The following is a 21,179-nucleotide window of genomic DNA, read 5'->3' on the forward strand; positions in this document are numbered from 1 at the left end:
TCTCGAGCGGTTAGGCGCCGAAGGCAGCATTGAAGAGGTGAGTTTTAAGCAGAGATTTGTAGATGGGTAGGGAGGGGGCATGGCGTATGGGTAAAGGAAGATTATTCCAGGCATAGGGTGAGGCAAGGCAGAATGAGCGGAGCCTGGAGTTGGCAGTGGTGGAGAAGGGTACTGAGAAGAAGGGCTTTGTCCTGTGAGCGGAGGTTGCAGGCAGGAACATAGGGGGAGATGAGGGTGGAGAGGTAGTGAGGAGCCGCAGACTGAGTGCATTTGTAGGTAAGGAGGAGGAGCTTGAATTGTATGCGATATCTGATCGGAAGCCAATGAAGTGATTTAAGGAGAGGGGTGATATGAGTATATCGGTTTTGGCGGAATATAAGACGTGCAGCAGCGTTCTGAACGGATTGAAGGGGGGATAGATGGCCGAGTGGGAGGCCGGTGAGGAGTAAGTTGCAGTAATCAAGGCGAGAGGTAATGAGAGCATGGACGAGAGTTCTGGTGGTATGCTCAGAATCCCATGAATACAGGTGCCCTATGAATGTAACCTGGGTCTGGCAGTGTTGCATTTTTTCCAAGTTAACTTTATAGCCCTTTTTAGCCAAACACATGTGAATTTCAACAGTTGCCATCATACAATGATCTCTAGTAGAGGCAGCAATCAAAATATCATCTACATATACTGACACTTGAACATCAGGATGGATAGAGGCAAGTACCTTTTCAAGATCTGACTTTAAAACTTTGTTAAAAATAGAGAGGCTTTCACAATATCCCTGGGGTAAATGAGACCATGTGTACTGCTGACGTTCATAAGAAAATGCAAACAATGGTTGCAAGGTATGTCTCAGGGAAATACAATAAAATTTGACAAGTCCATTACCTTAAAATACATGTTTTTCTTTCCTTCCCCTGAAATCAAGTTGAGTAAGATCGGGCACTACAGGAAATTCAGCTTTAACTATTTTATTTAAATCTCTCAAATCTTGAACCAGTCACCATCTGTCATTAGGTTTTCACACCGAACAGATGGGGCTGTTATAGGGGCTACATGTTATGTACAGTATCCCATGTTTGACCAAGTCTTCTATTTCTCTCTTGACTCCTTCCTGTGCTGCTCTAGAAAAGTAATACTGTTTACTACGGGAGCCATCACAGCCCTCCCTCAACTGTATATCCACTGCCTCTACCGAGACAGCTTTTCCAAAAGGACTCTCTGGAGTTGCCCAAACTGTTGGTACAGCCTCCTGTAACCACTTGATGTCATCCTGTTTTTGTACCTGGATAAACTGGCCGTACATATCCCAGGAAGCTTGGTATTTATCCTCTAAAACTGTCCCCCTAGCAGGAATGCATACAAAGGAAGTCTGTCTTCCTGCATGTCCCTGACAAGAACATACCACAAATCCCCAGCTTTTGTTCTTGAATCTTTGAGGAAATTTCCCATCCATAATTCTGCATTATTTTTCCCACATTCCCATACTGCTTTCTCTGATTGTCTATATGAATAACCCAAAAATTCAATTTCATAGGAGTCCTCCTCCCATGGAATACCACTATCCTCATCCACCAGATTACACACTTGCGGCAAGGAAGCAATTCCAATTCATCAACATCTAAGTATGAAGTAAGATACTGTACTTCCACTATTCTGGGCTTATCTTGGTATCCGCATGCTCACCAGTAAATCTGTTCCATACTACATACCGAATAGCCTGATTCCCAGAATTCTTAGAGGTGGGAATACAGTGAATGATCAAATTCAGTTTGGTTAGTAAGTCTGTCCCCAATAAATTTATGGGGGATTCGGGTGCATATAACAATGAAGTATTAATGCACTCTCCTCCCAATTCAAATCCATAGGTACTGTAAATCTCAAAGAATGTGACTTGCCTGAAAGCCTCATAGTTTTTGCAGTTTTACTAGTTAATGGGTTGTGACTCTTTCCTTTTTCTCCCGCACCAGTATCTTTCAAAAATTCAACAGGTTTTCCATCAATGTGTGCAACTAAAATGGGTTTGTTCTCTCCCACATTTACCTTCATTGCCAACTGGTCTAGTTATTGGGAATGGTTAGGTCCAGTTTGTTTTCTAAATCCCTATGTTTGTTTGCTGTACCTTTTTATCTTTCTCTTCCTGTCTGTGCTTAAGAAAATGATTAATATGTGCCACTATTTCTGGCCAGGGTTTTGCTTCCAGCCCAACTACATCCTCTAACTTACTCTGTACTTTGGCAAGCCTCTCTTCACTACATGATAAAATATCACTAGGGATCCTCCCATTTCATCCCAGCGTGTTCCTACCTCAGCAAAGCACAGATATAAACAGGGACAGGAACCAGTCAGCCGCTATGTTAATTAACATAGCGCTGGTGCCTCTCCCTGCCTGTTTGCTATATACAGTGGGACATACTTTAAATTTTCCTCCGATTTCTCCCTAGGGTTTAGTCCTTCACACATTTAATTCATATTCCTGCTCAAGTCGTATAATTCTTCTCTAACACATAGCCTTGGCAGTATTAAGATCCCCAGAACTTAACCCACCATCCTTTGGCCATGGTTTTACGTGGGGCTTGTAACCGTTCTGTCCATTCTGCCGGGTATAAAATTCAGACTGCTCTTGTTCAGTCATATATTCACATGCTGTCTGTTGGGATTGTGAGGAGTTCCCTTTCACCTGTAATATATCTATTTAAGATGGGGCTTCGGGATCCTCAACCTTTTCCCTCACCAGGACCACAGGGGTGGAACTGCAAAGTAAGGTAGCCCATTCCTATGCCCCCTCGCTTTCCCCTACAAAAGATTTTAAATTAAAGACTCCTTCAGCAGACATCCACTTTTCCTCTTCGGGCTGCAATGAGTAAGGCTCCAAGGATTCAGGAGCTATAGGACTGTGGCATTTGGAATAAGTCTGAGGCAGTGGGACTAGGTCTCTCTGTTAATAAATCTGATCAGATTTCTCACTCACACTTCAAAGGGGGCCATAACATTTGTCTTTGAATAGGGAGGGGGATTAGACTGAGTTATATTTGATTCCCCAACTCTCAGTCCCTGAGAAAGCTACTCATGCTTTGCTACAGCGTACCATAATTTAAACATGATGTTTGTCTTTACTTTTTCTTTTTCGTACATTCTAGTGTCTAAACAATTATTAGTCCAAGAATTAGTGAGTCCCTTTGTGCCTCTATGCCACGTCACATGTTTTTCTTAACGATTTTTCCACAACAGGTGCAGAATTAACTACTTTTTCTAAGGGGGATGCCATAATGCACTTACCACTCTTTTGGATTTAGTTCCTGGGATTGCATTTCTGGTCAGGACAACCAGGATCGCTCTTGTGATCCAAATGACCAGGATAACTCTTCCTTAAGGCGTGGGATCCCACTGTCTCCACAATTTAATGAGCTCGCTGTCACTAAATCAGAAGATTCTAGGTTTGACTCCTGGCTGGCTCACCAAGTTGTAGTAAGATAGGGGGTGGAAAGAGACCAGTACCCCACCCCTACAGAATCCCTAAACTATCTCTCGGAATGGGATAAAAGATGCAGACACATATTAGATGAAATAGCACCACTACAAACAAGATCCACACACAAGCATATTTCAATGCCATGGGTCAACGATGAACTGAAAAAACTAAAAACACAAGTCAGGAAATCCGAACGAGCATGGCAAAAATCAAAAGATGAACATGCACTCAACACATGGAAACAAGTACAAAAAAAATACAAATACGCAATAAGACGGACCAAAAATCTTACTATAAAACCAAAATAGGGTTAGACTACAAAGACACGAAGAAATTATACCAATTCATGAACAAACTATTAGATACCAACCCGATCACAGCAACTAACACAGACATTCCATCCGCAGACACAAACTTGCTAAGTACTTCTACGAAAAAATAGTAAACCTACGCAACACACTACCCAAAGACAACTCCGACATTGAAAACTTCCGTGATGAACTTGGCCCATTCATAGGAGAATACCCAGCTGACCGTATCTGGCTGAACTTTGCCCCCCTAACCACTGACATAACAGCCTGAGCGCTCAGTAGGTTCGCCAACACCCACTGCAAACTAGATACCTGCCCCAGCTACCTACTGAAATCCACCTCTGATTGCTTCACAGAAGATCTCACATCCCACCTAAACTATATGCTCCAGCAAAGTCTCTTCCCGAAGGAACATGGCAACATTCTACTCACCCCGATACCAAAAGACACATCGAAAAAAGCAAATGAAATTACCAACTACCGACCAGTAGCATCCATCCCGCTGTCAATCAAAATAATGGAAAGCATGGTGTCCAAACAACTTACAGACTACATAGACAAATTCTCAATACTACACGAATCACAGTCAGGCTTTCGCCCTCTGCACAGCACCGAAACAGTACTACTCACTCTCCTAGCCAAATTTAAGCAGCAAATAGCAACAGGTAACAATATCCTCCTCCTTCAATTCGACATGTCTAGTGCATTCGACATGGTAAACCATAACATATTAATGAGAGTACTCGACAAGCTCGGGATTGGAGGACACGTACTCAAATGGCTTGAAGGTTTCCTAACCACAAGAACATACCAAGTAAATTGAAAATCAAGCATATCATCATCTTGGAAAGCAGACTGTGGAGTACTACAAGGATCACCACTATCGCCAATATTCTTCAACCTAATGATGACCCCACTAGCCAAGACATTATCCAACCATGGCCTTAACCCTTTCATCTATGCAGACGATGTTACTATATACATTCCTTATAGATCCACCTTGACAGAAATCACCAATGAAATCAAGATCGGCTTCAACATCATGGACGCATGGGCAAAGGCATTTCAACTTAAACTTAACAACGAAAAAACACACTGTCTCATCCTCTCATCCCAGTACAGCACGGACAACCCCACAACTATCAGCACCCTGGATCACACCCTCCCAGTCTCAGACAGCCTGAAAATCCTCGGTGTAACATTGGACCGCTATCTAACGCTAGAGAGCCAAGTTAAATCCACAACAAAAAGAATGTTCTTCACAACGTGGAAACTCAAACGTGTGAAACAATTCTTCCCAAGGGAGATATTTCGCAACCTGATACAATCAATGGTGCTAAGTCATGCTGACTATTGTAACGGAATCTATGCGGGATGGAAAGACCAAATCTCAAACTCCAGACCAAACAAAACACGGCGGCAAGACTCATCTTCGTAAAAACACGATTTGAAAGTGCAACACCCATAAGTACATATAAGTACATAAGTAATGCCATACTGGGAAAAGACCAAGGGTCCATCGAGCCCAGCATCCTGTCCACGACAGCGGCCAATCCAGGCCAAGGGCACCTGGCAAGCTTCCCAAACGTACAAACATTCTATACATGTTATTCCTGGAATTTTGGATTTTTCCAAGTCCGTTTAGTAGCGGTTTATGGACTTGTCCTTTAGGAAACCGTCCAACCCCTTTTTAAACTCTGCTAAGCTAACCGCCTTCACCACTTTCTCCGGCAACGAATTCCAGAGTTTAATTACACGTTGGGTGAAGAAAAACTTTCTCCGATTTGTTTTAAATTTACTACACTGTAGTTTCATTGCATGCCCCCTAGTCCTAGTATTTTTGGAAAGCGTGAACAGACGCTTCACATCCACCTGTTCCACTCCACTCATTATTTTATATACCTCTATCATGTCTCCCCTCAGCCGTCTCTTCTCCAAGCTGTATAGCCCTAGCCTCCTTAGTCTTTCTTCATAGGGAAGTCGTCCCATCCCCGCTATCATTTTAGTCGCCCTTCGTTGCACCTTTTCCAATTCTACTATATCTTTCTTGAGATGCGGCGACCAGAATTGAACACAATACTCAAGGTGCGGTCGCACCATGGAGCGATACAACGGCATTATAACATCCTCACACCTGTTTTCCATACCTTTCCTAATAATACCCAACATTCTATTCGCTTTCTTAGCCGCAGCAGCACACTGAGCAGAAGGTTTCAGTGTGTTATCGACGACGACACCCAGATCCCTTTCTTGGTCCGTAACTCCTAACGTGGAACCTTGCATGACGTAGCTATAATTCGGGTTCTTTTTTCCCACATGCATCACCTTGCACTTGCTCACATTAAACATCATCTGCCATTTAGCCGCCCAGTCTCCCAGTCTCGTAAGGTCCTCTTGTAATTTTTCACAATCCTGTCGCGATTTAACGACTTTGAATAACTTTGTGTCATCAGCAAATTTAATTACCTCGCTAGTTACTCCCATCTCTAAATCATTTATAAATATATTAAAAAGCAGCGGTCCTAGCACGGACCCCTGAGGAACCCCACTAACTACCCTTCTCCATTGTGAATACTGCCCATTTAACCCCACTCTCTGTTTCCTATCCTTCAACCAGTTTTTAATCCACAATAGGACATTTCCTCCTATCCCATGACCCTCCAATTTCCTCTGTAGCCTTTCATGAGGTACCTTGTCAAACGCCTTTTGAAAATCCAGATACACAATATCAACCGACTCCCCTTTGTCCACATGTTTGTTCACTCCTTCAAAGAATTGAAGTAAATTGGTCAGGCAAGATTTCCCCACACAAAAGCCATGCTGACTTGGTCTCAGTAATCCATGTCCTCGGATGTGCTCTGTAATTTTGTTTTTAATAATAGCCTCTACCATTTTCCCAGGCACCGACGTCAGACTCACCGGTCTATAATTTCCCGGATCTCCCCTGGAGCCTTTTTTAAAAATGGGCGTTACATTGGCCACCCTCCAATCTTCCGGTACCACGCTCGATTTTAAGGATAAGTTGCATATCACTAGCAGTAGCTCCGCAAGCTCGTTTTTCAGTTCTATCAGTACTCTAGGATGAATACCATCCGGTCCAGGAGATTTGCTACTCTTCAGTTTGCCGAACTGCCCCATTACGTCCTCCAGGTTTACCGTGAAGTCAGTAAGTTTCTCCGACTCGTCCGCTTGAAATACCATTTCTGACACCGGTATCCCACCCAAATCTTCCTCGGTGCAGACCGAAGCAAAGAATTCATTCAGGCTCTCCGCTACGTCTTTGTCTTCCTTGATCGCCCCTTTTACCCCTCGGTCATCCAGCGGCCCAACCGATTCTTTTGCCGGCTTCCTGCTTTTAATATACCGAAAAAATTTTTTACTATGTTTTTTGCCTCTAATGCTATCTTTTTTTCATACTCCCTCTTGGCCTTCTTAATCTGCGCCTTGCATTTGTTTTGACACTCCTTATGCTGTTTCTTGTTATTTTCAGATGGTTCCTTCTTCCATTTTCTGAAGGCGTTTCTTTTAGCCCTAATAGCTTCCTTCACCTCACTTTTCAACCAGGCCGGGTGTCTTTTGGACTTCCGTCTTTCTTTTCTAATTTGCGGAATATGTATGGCCTGGGCCTCCAGGATGGTATTTTTGAACAGCGTCCACGCCTGTTGTACAGTTTTTACTCTCTCAGTTGCCCCCCCTAAGTTTTTTTTTTACCGTTCTTCTCATTTTATCATAGTCTCCTTTTTTAAAGTTAAACGCTAACGTATTTGACTTTCTGTGTACAGTTACTTCAAGGTCGATGTCAAAACTGATCATATTATGGTCACTGTTATCAAGCGGCCCCAGTACCATAACGTCCCTCACCAGATCATGCGCTCCACTAAGGACCAAGTCTAGAATTTTTCCTTCTCTCGTCGGCTCCTGCACCAGTTGCTCCATAAAGCTGTCCTTGATTTCATCAAGGAATTGTATCTCTGTAGCGTGTCCCGATGTTACATTTACCCAGTCTATATTTGGATAATTGAAGTCACCCATTATTATCACATTGCCCATTTTGTTCGCATCTCTGATTTCTTTTATCATTTCTGTGTCTACCTGCTCATCCTGGCGAGGCGGACGGTAGTACACTCCTATCACCATTTTTTTCCCTTTTATACATGGAATTTCAACCCACAGTGATTCAAAGGTGTGATTTGTGTCCTGCTGAATTTGTAATCTATCTGAGTCAAGGCTCTCGTTAATATACAATGCTACCCCTCCACCAGTCCGGTCCACCCTATCATTACGATATACTTTGTACCCCGGTATGACAGTGTCCCACTGGTTATCCTCCTTCCACCAGGTCTCAGTAATGCCTATTATATCCAATTTTTCATTTAGTGCAATATATTCCAACTCTCCCATCTTATTTCTTAGACTCCTAGCATTTGCATATAGACATTTCAGAGTATGTTTGTTGTTCTTATTTGCATGATGCTTAGTACCTGACACTATTGATTTGACATCTTTTGTCTGATCTTTAGTTGTATTTAAGGGCACCTGGCCTACCACGGTCTGTTGTGCAACTTCACTATCCAGAAACCCTATCTTCCCTGTTTGTGAGGTATCTTTGCAAGATACCTTTTCCCGAACCATGCGCTTTTGAGCGACTGTCGGCCTTCCCCCCATTTCTAGTTTAAAAGCTGCTCTATCTCCTTTTTAAATGCCGACGCCAGCAGCCTGGTCCCACCCTGGTTAAGGTGGAGCCCATCCTTTCGGAATAGGCTCCCCCTTCCCCAGAATGTTGCCCAGTTCCTAACAAATCTAAAACCCTCCTCCCTGCACCATCGTCTCATCCACGCATTGAGACTCTGGAGCTCTGCCTGTCTCTTGGGCCCTGCACGTGGAACAGGTAGCATTTCAGAAAATGCTACCCTAGAGGATCTGGATTTGAGCTTTCTACCTAAGAGCCTAAATTTGGCTTCCAGAACCTCTCTCCCACATTTTCCTATGTCATTGGTACCCACATGTACCAAGACAGCAGACTCCTCCCCAGCACTATCTAAAATCCTATCTAGGTGACGCGTGAGGTCCGCCACCTTCGCACCAGGCAGGCAAGTCACCAGGCGATCCTCACGTCCACCAGCCACCCAGCTATCTATATGCCTAATGATCGAATCACCAACTACAACAGCTGTCCTAACCTTTCCCTCCCGGGCAGCACTTGGAGACATATCCTCAGTGCGAGAGGATAGTACATCCCCTGGTGGGCAGGTCCTGGCTACAGGAGTACTTCCTACTTCACCAGGGTGATGCTCTCCTTCTAGGAGACCTCCCTCCTCCAAGGTAGCACAAGGGCTACTAGACTGGAGGTGGGACCTCTCTTCAACATCCCTGTAGGTCTCCTCTATGTACCTCTCTGTCTCCCTCAGCTCCACCAAGTCTGCTACTCTAGCCTCAAGAGAACGGACATGTTCTCTAAGAGCTAGGAGCTCTTTGCATCGGGCGCAAACATATGACATCTCACCAACTGGGAGATAATCATACATGTGACACTCAATGCAAAAGACTGGATAGCACCCCTCTCGCTGCTGGACTGCTGACTCCATCTTAATGTTTTTGAGTTTTCCAATATTTTAAAACTTGCTACAGTATTAAGGATATTAGCCTAATATAAAAGTGTCTTTTACTTTATATAGTGTATTGTATGATTTATTTAGTATTTCCTTCTTAGATGGTAATGAAATGCGAAAAACTACACTGGCTCCCAATCAAGGAACGCATTGCCTTCAAAATTTGCACTATGGTTCACAAAATCATCTACAGCGAAGCACCGGGATATATGACAGACTTGATCGACCTACCAACCAGAAACACAACCGCATCAGCTCGTAAATACCTAAATCTCAACTTTCCAAGCTGCAAAGGTCTAAAGTACAAATCAACTTACGCATCTAGTTTTTCCTACATCAGCACACAATTATGGAACACTCTACCAAAAGCCGTGAAAACCACATACGATCACCTACAATTCAGGAAAAAACTAAAAACTCACCTGTTTCAAAAGGCATACCCTCCTGACCCAACATAAATGCATGAACCTAGCGACACCATAACACTACAGTTGTTAATGATCACCAAACAACTCCACTGCTCTTGATTTCCTTCATGTGGTCCCACCACATGAACCTCATGAGGTTCCTCCACATGAACCTTTTCCTACTACTACTACTACTTAACATTTCTAGAGCGCTACTAGGGTTACGCAGCGCTGTACAATTTAACAAAGAGAGACAGTCCCTGCTCAAAGAGCTTACAATCTAATAGACAAGTGAACGGTCGGTCCGATAGAGGCAGTCAAATTGGGGCAGTCTGGATTCACTGAACGGTAAGGGTTAGGTGCCGAACGCAGCATTGAAGAGGTGGGCTTTAAGCAAAGACTTGAAGACGGGCAGGGAGGGGGCTTGGCGTAAGGGCTCAGGAAGGTTGTTCCAAGCATAGGGTGAGGCGAGGCAGAATGAGCGGAGCCTGGAGTTGGCGGTGGTGGAGAAGGGTACTGAGAGGAGGGATTTATCCTGTGAACGGAGGTTACGGGCGGGAACGTAAGGGGAGATGAGGGTAGAAAGATAGTGAGGGGCAGCAGACTGAGTGCATTTGTAGGTAAGAAGGAGAAGCTTGAATTGAATGTGGTATCTGATCGGAAGCCAGTGAAGTGACCTGAGGAGAGGGGTGATATGGGTATATCGGTTCTGGCGGAATATGAGACATGCAGCAGAGTGCTGAACAGATTGAAGGGGGGATAGATGGCTAAGTGGGAGGCCGGTGAAGAGTAAGTTGCAGTAGTCCAGGCGAGAGTTAACCTTGTAACTGTAATTGTTTACTCCGGAGCCCACCAACACCTCTCCGGCACCATGTAAGCCACATTGAGCCTGCAAAAAGGTGGGATAATGTGGGATACAAATGCAACAAATAAATAAATAAATAACAAAACTTACACCACACAGCGCTGTTAGGAGCAACTCTGTCCCTTATTGTCTCTTGCAAGGATATGAGTCATATATACAAGCAGCCTATAATATAATTAGCACTGATTATTGGAGAACCTCTCCTGGTGACTCCCCCCAACATCTGATTTTCCCCTTTTTTTTTTTTATAGAGGTGTACAAACTTCTCATGTGATTCTCATGTGTCACAAAATCACATCATATAGCATCTGCACAATATCCTTGACTGGTGGACATGTCCATAATTGATAGCTTACAATTGTTCTGGTGAAGGCCATGTTCTTCCTGTTCCACTTCCCCATCTGTACTGATCATATTTCCTTTTTTGTCCATAACAACTCAGGCATATCAGCCGACACATATTGTTTTTCACATCCATCGCCGTGTCCCTATATGGTCACAATACTGCATTATTGGCAATTTCAAAACCCTGTCTGCTAATCTCTCTGACTGGTTTTTCAGGTGTTTTTTAAGTCCTCCCTTGTGCTGGGCCTTTTTCTGTACAGATAGTATACATGCTTCTGTGGCTGCCTACAGAACTGATCTCTGGCAGCTCATCCTAATGTAGTCCATTTTATTAAAGGTGTCAACCATTTGCAGCCTCCCAGGCAGGCAATTTCTGTCCTGGAACCTGAATTTTTTTCTCTGGGCCTTCCAGCACCCTTCTTTTCAGCTTCTGGATAGGACATCTCTCACTGCTTACTCTCCTGTCCTTTCAGAGGGTGGATTATCCAGATGAGTTCCATTCACTGTAGTGATTGGATGTCCAAAGGAAGTCACCAATGTGTTTTGGCATTCAGATCACCTCTTTGTGTTGTTCATAGGCGGTCGGTGACCCAACTGTTTGGGGAGGCTAAGGAGGCATGGTTATGGGTGGGGCCAGGGGTGGAGCTTAAATCCATAATTGTCTGGTAGCACACAGAAAAAAATAAAAGTCACAAAACTTTTTATTAAATTTAGATATTAGATATGTATCTGAAAAGGACAGGTACAAATCAAGGTAAGGTATATACAAAAAGTAGCACATATGAGTTTATCTTGTTGGGCAGACTGGATGGACCATGCTGGTCTTTTTCTGCCGTCATCTACTATGTATCATATGTCAAAGAATAAAGTGGTTGCTCAAAGCATATACTAACCACAATCGCTCAGCTGCAAAACACTATGCACAACTTTGTGCAAAAACACACTCAGAACCTTACTGTACCATAAATATTACACTGGTCAGAACCTAATACACCAATATACCACCCATACGGAAAATGCAGACCGTCAACAATATGAAACAAGGGATCATAATATCACAATTCTCATGTAGAGCCACAAAACACCCTAATTCATGGTTAATGTGGGCTAAAATGCCATAAATAAGTAAATAAATATAAACTTTTAATGTTGAGCACCTGATTCTCAAAGTGGACATATTCCAAACACTATAATGAAAATGATCTTTTCTACCTTTGTTTTTCTGATCATGCTGGCCCAGTATGCGATTCTGCTGCTATCTGTCCTCTTAACTCCATTTCCAGGGCTTCCTTTCCATTTATTTCTTTACTTTCCGCCTTTCTTCTTCATTTCTTGTCCTACATCCATAAGTAAAAGCTGGGTCCTCCGCAGACTTGACTGTCCAGTGGATCCAGCTTCTGCCTATTTTCTTCATCCATGTGCAGTTTTTCTACTCTCTTCCTTTTCCCTCATCTCATCTCCTTTCTCACTCCTCCCTCCCCCCTCCCCCTCCGTCCATGTCCAGCATTTCTTCTCTTTCCCTTCCCTTTCCTCCATCCATGTCCAGCAACCCTCCTCTCCATCCACCCACCCATGTTGTATAATTATGGTACAGCCAGAGACCCCCCCACTGGAATGGTGGAGGGCCCAGTCACAGAGCTCAGACTATTACAGACCTTGGCCGAGTCAGAAATTTGATGGCTGACATAACTGGGAGCTTACTGGAGAAGTATGGCCTAGTTTGTAGCCTGGATTGAGGCCTAAATAAGCTAAATTAGGGAAAGTTAGGTCAAGAAAAAAAATGAAACAAAATGGACGATTAGAGAATTAAAATGGAAACTATCAGTTACAGAGTGGATTTTTCTCTAATCTAAGTTAGAAAAACAAGTTGAGAAATGAGTGAGTCATGCCAGGTGCAAAGAAAATAGGGAACTAGCTGTCCAAGAGGGGAGGGAGACTTTCCTGTGAGCAAGATTGTGGTCAGCCAGTTTGGAATTTACATTAGAGTCAATGGAATGCATTGGTTTTCTATGTACTCGAAATTGTATATAAGAGAGGGCAAAAACTGAGCGTTTTAGAAGACCTTCTGACTTGCTACACGAAGTGCTGTCCGGCCGTCCATCCATCTGCTTGTATTCCTGATCCTGCTGTGTTATTGTGGTAAGCTACAAGAAAGGTAATTATCCTCTCTATCTGTCTTCTCTCCTTCTTAAATAATGACTAGCAGGATGCTTAACCTCCTGAGCCTAAATTAGTTATGGGTAGGACCCTTACTCATCTACTGATATTCACGGATATCAGGAGTCAGATAAAAGAGGTCATGTTAGAGGAATATATTTTAAGCCTTCTGGGAGACTCCCCTCGTCCATTTGGACACATGTCCATTGTGGGAGAGGGGCAATTCTTCCCGGGATAGAAAGGAAGAATAAAAACAATGTCCAGCAACCCTCCTCTCCCCCCTGCCCGCCCCTCCATCCACCCATGTCCAGCAACTCTCCTCTCCCCTCCATCCACCCATATCCAGCAACCCTCCTCTCCCCTCCTTCCACCCATGTCCAGCAACCCTCCTCTCCCCCAGCCCTCTCCTTCACCCATGTCCAGCAACCCTCCTCTCCCCCCTGCCCTCCCCTCCATCCACCCATATCCAGCAACCCTCCTCTCCCCTCCTTCCACCCATATCCAGCAACTCTCCTCTCCCCTGCCCTCCCCCCATCCATACACTGCCTTGTAAAAAGTCTACTACAGCCTGGGCAAAGCTCTTCTGCAATCAGAATCAAGCAAGGCCCTGGGGCTGGGGCTGGGAGCTTATCCAACATTGCTGCATGGATGTCCAACCGCCACCTGAAACTGAACATGGCCAAGACCGAGCTTATCGTCTTTCCACCAAAACCCACTTCTCCTCTTTCTCCGCTCTCGATCTCAGTTGATAACACCCTCATCCTCCCCTTCTCATCCGCCTGCAACCTTGGAGTCATCTTCGACTCCTCCCTCTCCTTCTCTGCGCATATCCAGCAGACAGCCAAGATCTGTCGCTTCTTCCTCTTTAACATCAGCAAAATTCACCCTTTCCTCTCTGAGCACACCACCCGAACTCTCATCCACGCTCTCATTACCTCTCGCCTTGACTACTGCAACCTACTCCTCACTGGCCTCCCACTTAACCGTCTATTCCCCCTTCAATCCATTCAGAACTCTGCTGCACGTCTTATATTCCGCCTGAACCGATATACTCATATCACCCCTCTCCTCAGGTCACTTCACTGGCTTCCAATCAGATACCGCATACAGTTCAAGCTTCTCCTTCTTACCTACAAATGCACTCAGTCTGCAGCCCCTCATTACCTCTCTACCCTCATCTCCCCTTACGTTCCCGCCCGAAACCTCCGCTCACAGGACAAATCCCTCCTCTCAGTACCCTTCTCCACCACCGCCAACTCCAGGCTCCGCCCATTCTGCCTCGCCTCACCCTATGCTTGGAATAAACTTCCTGAGCCCATACGCCAAGCCCCCTCCCTACCCATCTTCAGATCCTTGCTCAAAGCCCACCTCTTCAATGTTGCTTTCGGCACCTAACCTTTATACCTTTCATGAAATCTAGACTGCCCCAATTTGACTGCCCCTACTTGACTGACTGTACATTTGTCCTTTAGATTGTAAGCTCTTTGAGCAGGGACTGTCCTTCTATGTTAAATTGTACAGCGCTGCGTAACCCTAGTAGCGCTTTAGAAATGTTAAATAGTAGTAGTAGTAGTAGGGGTGAGCTTTTATAAGTGACAGGATAAGGAAGATTGACATGTGCAAGCTTTCTACCTGCTAATGTCCTTGAGAAGAGGGAAGAAATGGTGGGAGGATGGATATCTATTGTTATACACTGGAGAAATTCCTGGATTAGTTTTACATTTGTGATCTTTAGGGTGGACTAGCCTATCAGACTTATTTTCGAAAGAGAAGGGTGCCCATCTTTCGACACAAATTGCAAGATGGGCGTCCTTCTCATAGGGTCGCCCAAATTGGCATAATCGAAAGCCGATTTTGGGCGTCCTCAACTGCTTTCCGTCGCAGGGACGACCAAAGTTCCCGGGGGCGTGTCGGAGGTGTAGCGAAGGCGGGACTGGGGCGTGCCTAACACATGGGTGTCCTCAACTGATAATGGAAAAAAGAAGGGCGTCCCTGATGAACACTTGGACGACTTTACCTGGTCCTTTTTTTCTTACAAACAAGCCACAAAAATGTGCCCTAAATGACCAGATGACCACCGGAGGGAATCGGGGATGACCTCCCCTTACTCCCCCAGTTGTCACTAAACCCCTCCCACCCTCCAAAAAAATAAAAAAAAATATATTTTTTCCAGCCTCTAAGCCAGCCTCAAATATCATACCCAGCTCCAGGACAGCAGTATACAGGTCCCTGGAGCAGTTTTAGTGGGTGCAGTGCACTTCAGGCAGGCAGACCCAGGCCCATCCTTCCCTACCTGTTACACTTGTGGTGGTAAATGTGAGCCCTTCAAAACCCACCATACCCACATGTAGGTGCCCCCCTTCACCCATAAGGGCTATGGTAGTGGTGTACAGTTGTGGGGAGTGGGTTTTGGTGGGCTCAGTACACAAGGTAAGGGAGCTATGCACCAGGGAGCAAATTCTGAAGTCCACTGCAGTGCCCCCTAGGGTGCCCAGTTGGTGTCTTAGCATCTCAGGGGGACCAGTGCACTACGAATGCTGGCTCCTCCCATGACCAAAGGGCTCATTTCTGAGATGGGCGTCCTTGGTTTCCATTATCGCCGAAAATCGGGGACGACCATCTCTAAGGATGACTATCTCTAAGGTCGACCTAAATTTCGCAATTTGGGCATCCCCGACTGTATTATCGAAATGAAAGATGGACACCCATCTTATTTTGATAATACGGGTTTCCCCACCCCTTCGCCGGGACGTCCTCAGGAAAACTTGGGCACCCCTTTCGATTATTCCCCTCCATGTGTGCCTGCCTGAGAGTTTCCTAGGGCTCCTACCTTGCTCTGGGTCTTATACTGCAACACAATGATAGGCGGGGCTGGTGGTTGGGAGGTGGGGATAGTGCTGGACAGACTTATACGGTCTCTGCCAGAGCCGGTGGTTGGGAGGTGGGGCTGGTGGTTGGGAGGCGGGGATAGTGCTGGGCAGACTTATACGGTCTGTGCCCTGAAGAGCACAGGTACAAATCAAAGTAGGGTATACACAAAAAGTAGCAAATATGAGTTATCTTGTTGGGCAGACTGGATGGACCGTGCAGGTCTTTCTGCCGTCATCTACTATGTTTACATTAGGTAGGGGACCCGAAAGCTAACTTGCCTAGGCTCTACTAGACGCTTAATCCTGCCCAGCTCCTAAGCTTACATCAGACAGAAAGCTCGATTCCCATTGCAGCTCCTTGTGACTGTGGGCAAGTCACTTAACCCTCCATTGCCCCAGGTACAAAATAAGTACCTGTATATATGTAAACCGCTTTGAATGTAGTTGCAAAATACCACAGAAAGGCGGTATATCAAGTCCCATTTCCCCCCCCCCCCCCCCTACTCTCACCCGTTAATCGCACATACATTTTTGTGCTTTATTAGAGGAGTGTGGTAGCCGTGTTAGTCCACTCTTAAGGTTATCAATAGAAATCAAACAAAATAAAACATGGAAAAGAAAATAAGATGATTGTGCTTTATTAAAAATCCCGGTTAAGATCGGTAGGAACAGCTCCCAGTCACAGGGTTAAAACTAGCCGCTCTTCTAAAACCTTTCCTGCAGCAACCAGCGAGCCGAGCTCCACTTTCCACAAACACCAAGTCCTCCTCCCTGCGTTGATGGGCGGAGCTTCAAAGACCGGATTGACACCTGGCATTGGCTCCTTCTCTACTACTACTACTTATCATTTCTATAGCGCTAATAGACATATGCAACACTTGAACATGAAGAGTTAGTCCCTGCTCGACAGAGCTTACAATCCAATTAGGACAGACAAACAAGAGATAAAGGAATATTAAAGTGAGGATAGTAAAATAAGGGTTCTGAACAAGTGAATAAGGGTTAGGAGTTAAAAGCAGCATCAAAAAGGTGGTCTTTTAGCTTAGATTTGAAGACAGCCAGAGATGGAGCTTGACCTACCGGCTCAGGAAGTCTATTCCAGGCATATGGTGCAGCAAGATAAAAGAAATGGAGTCTGGAGTTAGCAGTGGAGGATAAGGGTGCAGATAAGAGAGATTTACCCAGTGAACGGAGTTCTGAGATAAGCAGCATAAGATGTTTGTACTTTTTTGGGATCTTGCAGGTATTTGTGACCTGGATTGGCCACCATTGGAAACAGGATGCTGGGCTTGATAGATCTTTGGTCTATCCCTGTATGGCACTACTTATGTACTTATGATTGGGCAGAAAATGAACCACAGAACTGAATTGTCTCAGGCTCTACTCCCTTGGGCTCCCAGATCCTCCCTCTTTTCCCTGTACCCTCCAATCCAGGAACCAACAAGTTTTAATTTTTCTTCTTCCTGCCTCTGTACAGGATCTCGAGTAAATGGACTGTAACTTATTTTTAAGTAAACTTTAAGAGCCTGGTGGGTAAGAGAGTATAGGGGGAGGGGGGGAAGAATGGAGGGGAGATGAGGGGGAGATCGTTGATATTGTTCTGTATTATTTGCAGCTAGTGTAGTGTTTATCTACATTTGTAATATACAAATGACAGTTGTACAAAATTTTTTTTCCTATTTTTTATTTTAACAAAAAAGATTTAACTAAACCTTATGAGCAGGTTTTTCCACACCAAGAAAGGAGGCGCTGGAAGTTGGAACTGGCAGCATGGAGCGGGTTGTCCCAACGCTGCTTAGTACTTACCGATCTCTTCCAGTTCACCATGGCCTACACAGCTATTGGAAAGGCGGGCGGCAGCGGGAGCCGGCTGAGTTTGAGCTCTTCTTCTGGGAGCCCCTCTTCCGCGGTGGTTTCTCACTCTTCTTTGGGTTGCACGAGTGCTTCAGGCGTTCTCCCTCCGATGCCGGCGATTCACATAGCCAGCCTTAATCTGCCTTCGTCGGAGCCTCTCCCTCAGACGCATCCCGCCTCCTCTAATGCAACTTCCTGTCTTACGCAGAGGTGGGACGCATCTGAGGGAGAGGCTCCAACGCAGGCAGATTAAGGCTGGCTGTGTGAATCGTCGGCATCGGAGGGAGAACGCCTCAGGCCGGCGTGACCACACGGATGGGTGAGAGCAGGGGGGAGGTACAAGACTCGCGCGGGAGGGGGGAGGAGATAGAGACCAGTCACTGCAGCATCTCTTCTAAAGATCTGTTTGGGGGAGCTGCGCCCCACCTAGCTATGCTTCTAAGTCCACGATAAGCCTCCCCAAGCCTCTTATACGGGGAGCCTATGGTGTTGTTTACTGGTCACAAGAAGAGTGACCAGGCATAGAACGCGACCATCGCATGTTGGCTCAAGGAGACTATTTCATCTAAGTGCTGTTTGGGAAGTGTCCCCCATTAGGTTTCAATGCTTTCCACAATAGCACAGGTTGCGCCCTTTGCCGAGGTGCAATCATTCTCCCTGGACAAGATCTGTAGGTTGGTGACGTGGTCTTCTGTTCACACCTTACTGAGGCATTATCAGTTGGATGTGTGCACCAGGGGGGATGCGGCTTTCGGGTTTCAGTCCTGTCTGCAGTGATTGCTCTATCCCGTTTTGTATATCCCGAAAGTCTCTGGATTGATCTGTGAGACATAATGGAAAGAAAAATTAGTAATTTTCTGGTAATTTTCCTTCCTTTAGACCCAACAGATTAATCCAGAGGCCCACTCTTGTGGATTATATACCTTTCTGTGTGTCTGTGTTTATAGGTTCTGGATTCCTGATATCTATTGGATATGTTTGCAGGCGCAGTTTATAAAAGAAACAAAAACTTTGGAAGAAAAAGGAAACGAGAATGAAACAGCAAATGGTGGCAGTGTTTGTTGCTTTTCGCACTTCATGTTTCATTATTTTCTGGTTGGCTATTTTGGAGGTGGAATATTTCTGTTCCCTTCTTACTGCTTTATCGAACATACTGAAGTAGGGGCTGCTGCTATCTCCGCCTGCTGGTAGATGGCATAACCCGCAAGTCTGTGGATTGATCTGTTGGGACTAAAGGAAAGAAAATTACCAGGTAAGGATTAATTTTTCCTTTTTGAGGCAGAGGCTTATTTCTGTCAAACTCCTGGTCCAATATTCAAACTCAATATATCTTTCACCAGATTTTCCTCCATACCATGTTTCATCCCATTCCGTTAAATTTTCAGAGAGTTATTTTCTCCCAGACATAAGACATTCTCATCCACTTTTTTATGATGCTTTCCAATTTCCATTGTGTTGGAAAGAATAAAAGCAAACTTTCATAATGAACTTTCCTCTCCTTGTCTTCCAGGAGACCAATGTACTTGGTTTCAAGGGTCCCAGAAAAATGACCGTGATCATTCCAGGGATGAATATGAATCATGAGAGAACTACATTCAGCCCTCAAAATGTAAGTTCAAAACATGTTGGTCAAATCTTAGCCTGATGACTAACTCTAGACCAGTAGTTGTCAATCTAATGGATAGTGCGGTTTAGAAATGTACCAAATAAATAAATCTTTCTGTGGTCATAATCCCATTCATGCAGCCTCAGAAAACATACGACCCCCCTACCCCCCCCCCCCCCCCCCCCTTACCGGTGGTGTGCATCAGTGATGTCCTCTGGAGGGCCCATCCAGGTTGTAACCCCAAATTCATCTGGGAAGCTCTGCTCTGGACATGTTCACAACTGAAAAATGGCAGATTTCATGCTTTGGACATGGCGGTGATATTGTAGGCTTTTATATTAGATGGGCACAACTGGCATGAAAACTGTGGATACTACAATATCTTTCTGGTCCAAGTGCATGACATAGCCTTACTAAAATAGAATATTTAAAACGTGGTGGGGCTGACCTGACAGTCACCACTATTAATGTAAGATAGTGAGCTAGCATTTGGTTAGATAGAAATATCTGTTGGTACTAGCACGGTAGGGATAATGCTCAAGAGAGAAGCAACAAGAGCAGAGTGTACTGATGGGGTAAGGACAGTCAAATTCTGGAATGGCATACAGAGCATGTACTAGTGGGTCTAGTGGAAAATTTTAGTTACTTTGATAGCAGTGTGCAAATGATCCCTCTGGTGTAACATTATGGTGAAGAGTAAGGAAATCATACTAAACATTGAATTAAAACAGAATTTTGGAAGATTTGTAAAAGTTGCTGAACTTGCTGCGTCTTCAACCTAAGCATACCTTAAGTACATATGTGTGTGCATATGTATGGAATGTTTTTTTTCTCTGTTCTCACAGCAATAAAATCTAAATTTTTTTTATAGATAACTTATTAGGAAAGGGATGGAAAACAAAAATGAGGATGTTATAATGCCCTTTTATTGCTCCATGGTGCGACCGCACCTCGAATATTGTGTTCAGTTCTGGTCGCTGTATCTGAAAAAAGATATAGTGGAATTAGAAAAGGTGCAGAGAAGCGCAACGAAAATGATAAAGGGGATGGGACAATTTCCCTATGAGGAAATGCTGAAGCGGCTAGAGCTCTTCAGCTTGGAGAAAAGGCGGCTGAGGGGAGATATGATAGCGGTCTATAAAATAATGAGTGGAGTTGAACAGGTAGATGTGAAGGGTCTGTTCACGCTTTCCAAAAATACTAGGACTAGGGGGCATGTGACGAAGCTACAATGTAGTAAATTTAAAACGAATCGGAGAAAATTTTTCTTCACTCAACGTGTAATTAAACTCTGGAATTCGTTGCCAAAGAATGTGGTAAAGGCAGTTAGCGATCTGGATTGACCACTGTTGAAAACAGGATGCAGGGCTTTTGATGGACCTTTGGTCTTTCCCAGTATGGCAATACTTGTGTACTTAATCTTGTGCTGCTTGTGCTGTTATTAGGATTAAAATATATTCTTATAGGGAGTAATTTCATAAAAGGGAATTTAAGAGAAATATCCAAAACACTTCCCATTTTATAAAGGTAAATACAATCTCATATCCAACACAAAGAGGTGAAAATATTGAGTCTTACATATATTCTCCGAGGACAAGCAGGCTGCTTGTTCTCACTGATGGGTGACGTCCACGGCAGCCCCTCCAATCGGAACACTTTCTAGCAAAGTCCTTTGCTAGTCCTCGCGTGCC

At 44.6% G+C, this 21,179-nt stretch overlaps 1 protein-coding gene across 1 annotated transcript in view; it reads left to right on the forward strand.

Moving 5' to 3' along the window:
• Window positions 1-21,179, forward strand: part of TULP3 (TUB like protein 3) — a 362,459-nt gene that overhangs the window by 302,674 nt on the left and 38,606 nt on the right. Inside the window, exon 9 of the mRNA XM_030214120.1 lies at window positions 19,393-19,491. Coding sequence (XP_030069980.1) covers window positions 19,393-19,491 — 99 coding nt within the window. The remainder of the gene's footprint in view (window positions 1-19,392; window positions 19,492-21,179) is intronic.

The sequence above is a fragment of the Microcaecilia unicolor genome, chromosome 9, assembly GCF_901765095.1.
Source record: "Microcaecilia unicolor chromosome 9, aMicUni1.1, whole genome shotgun sequence".
In the NCBI taxonomy this organism is placed as follows: Eukaryota; Metazoa; Chordata; class Amphibia; order Gymnophiona; family Siphonopidae; genus Microcaecilia; species Microcaecilia unicolor.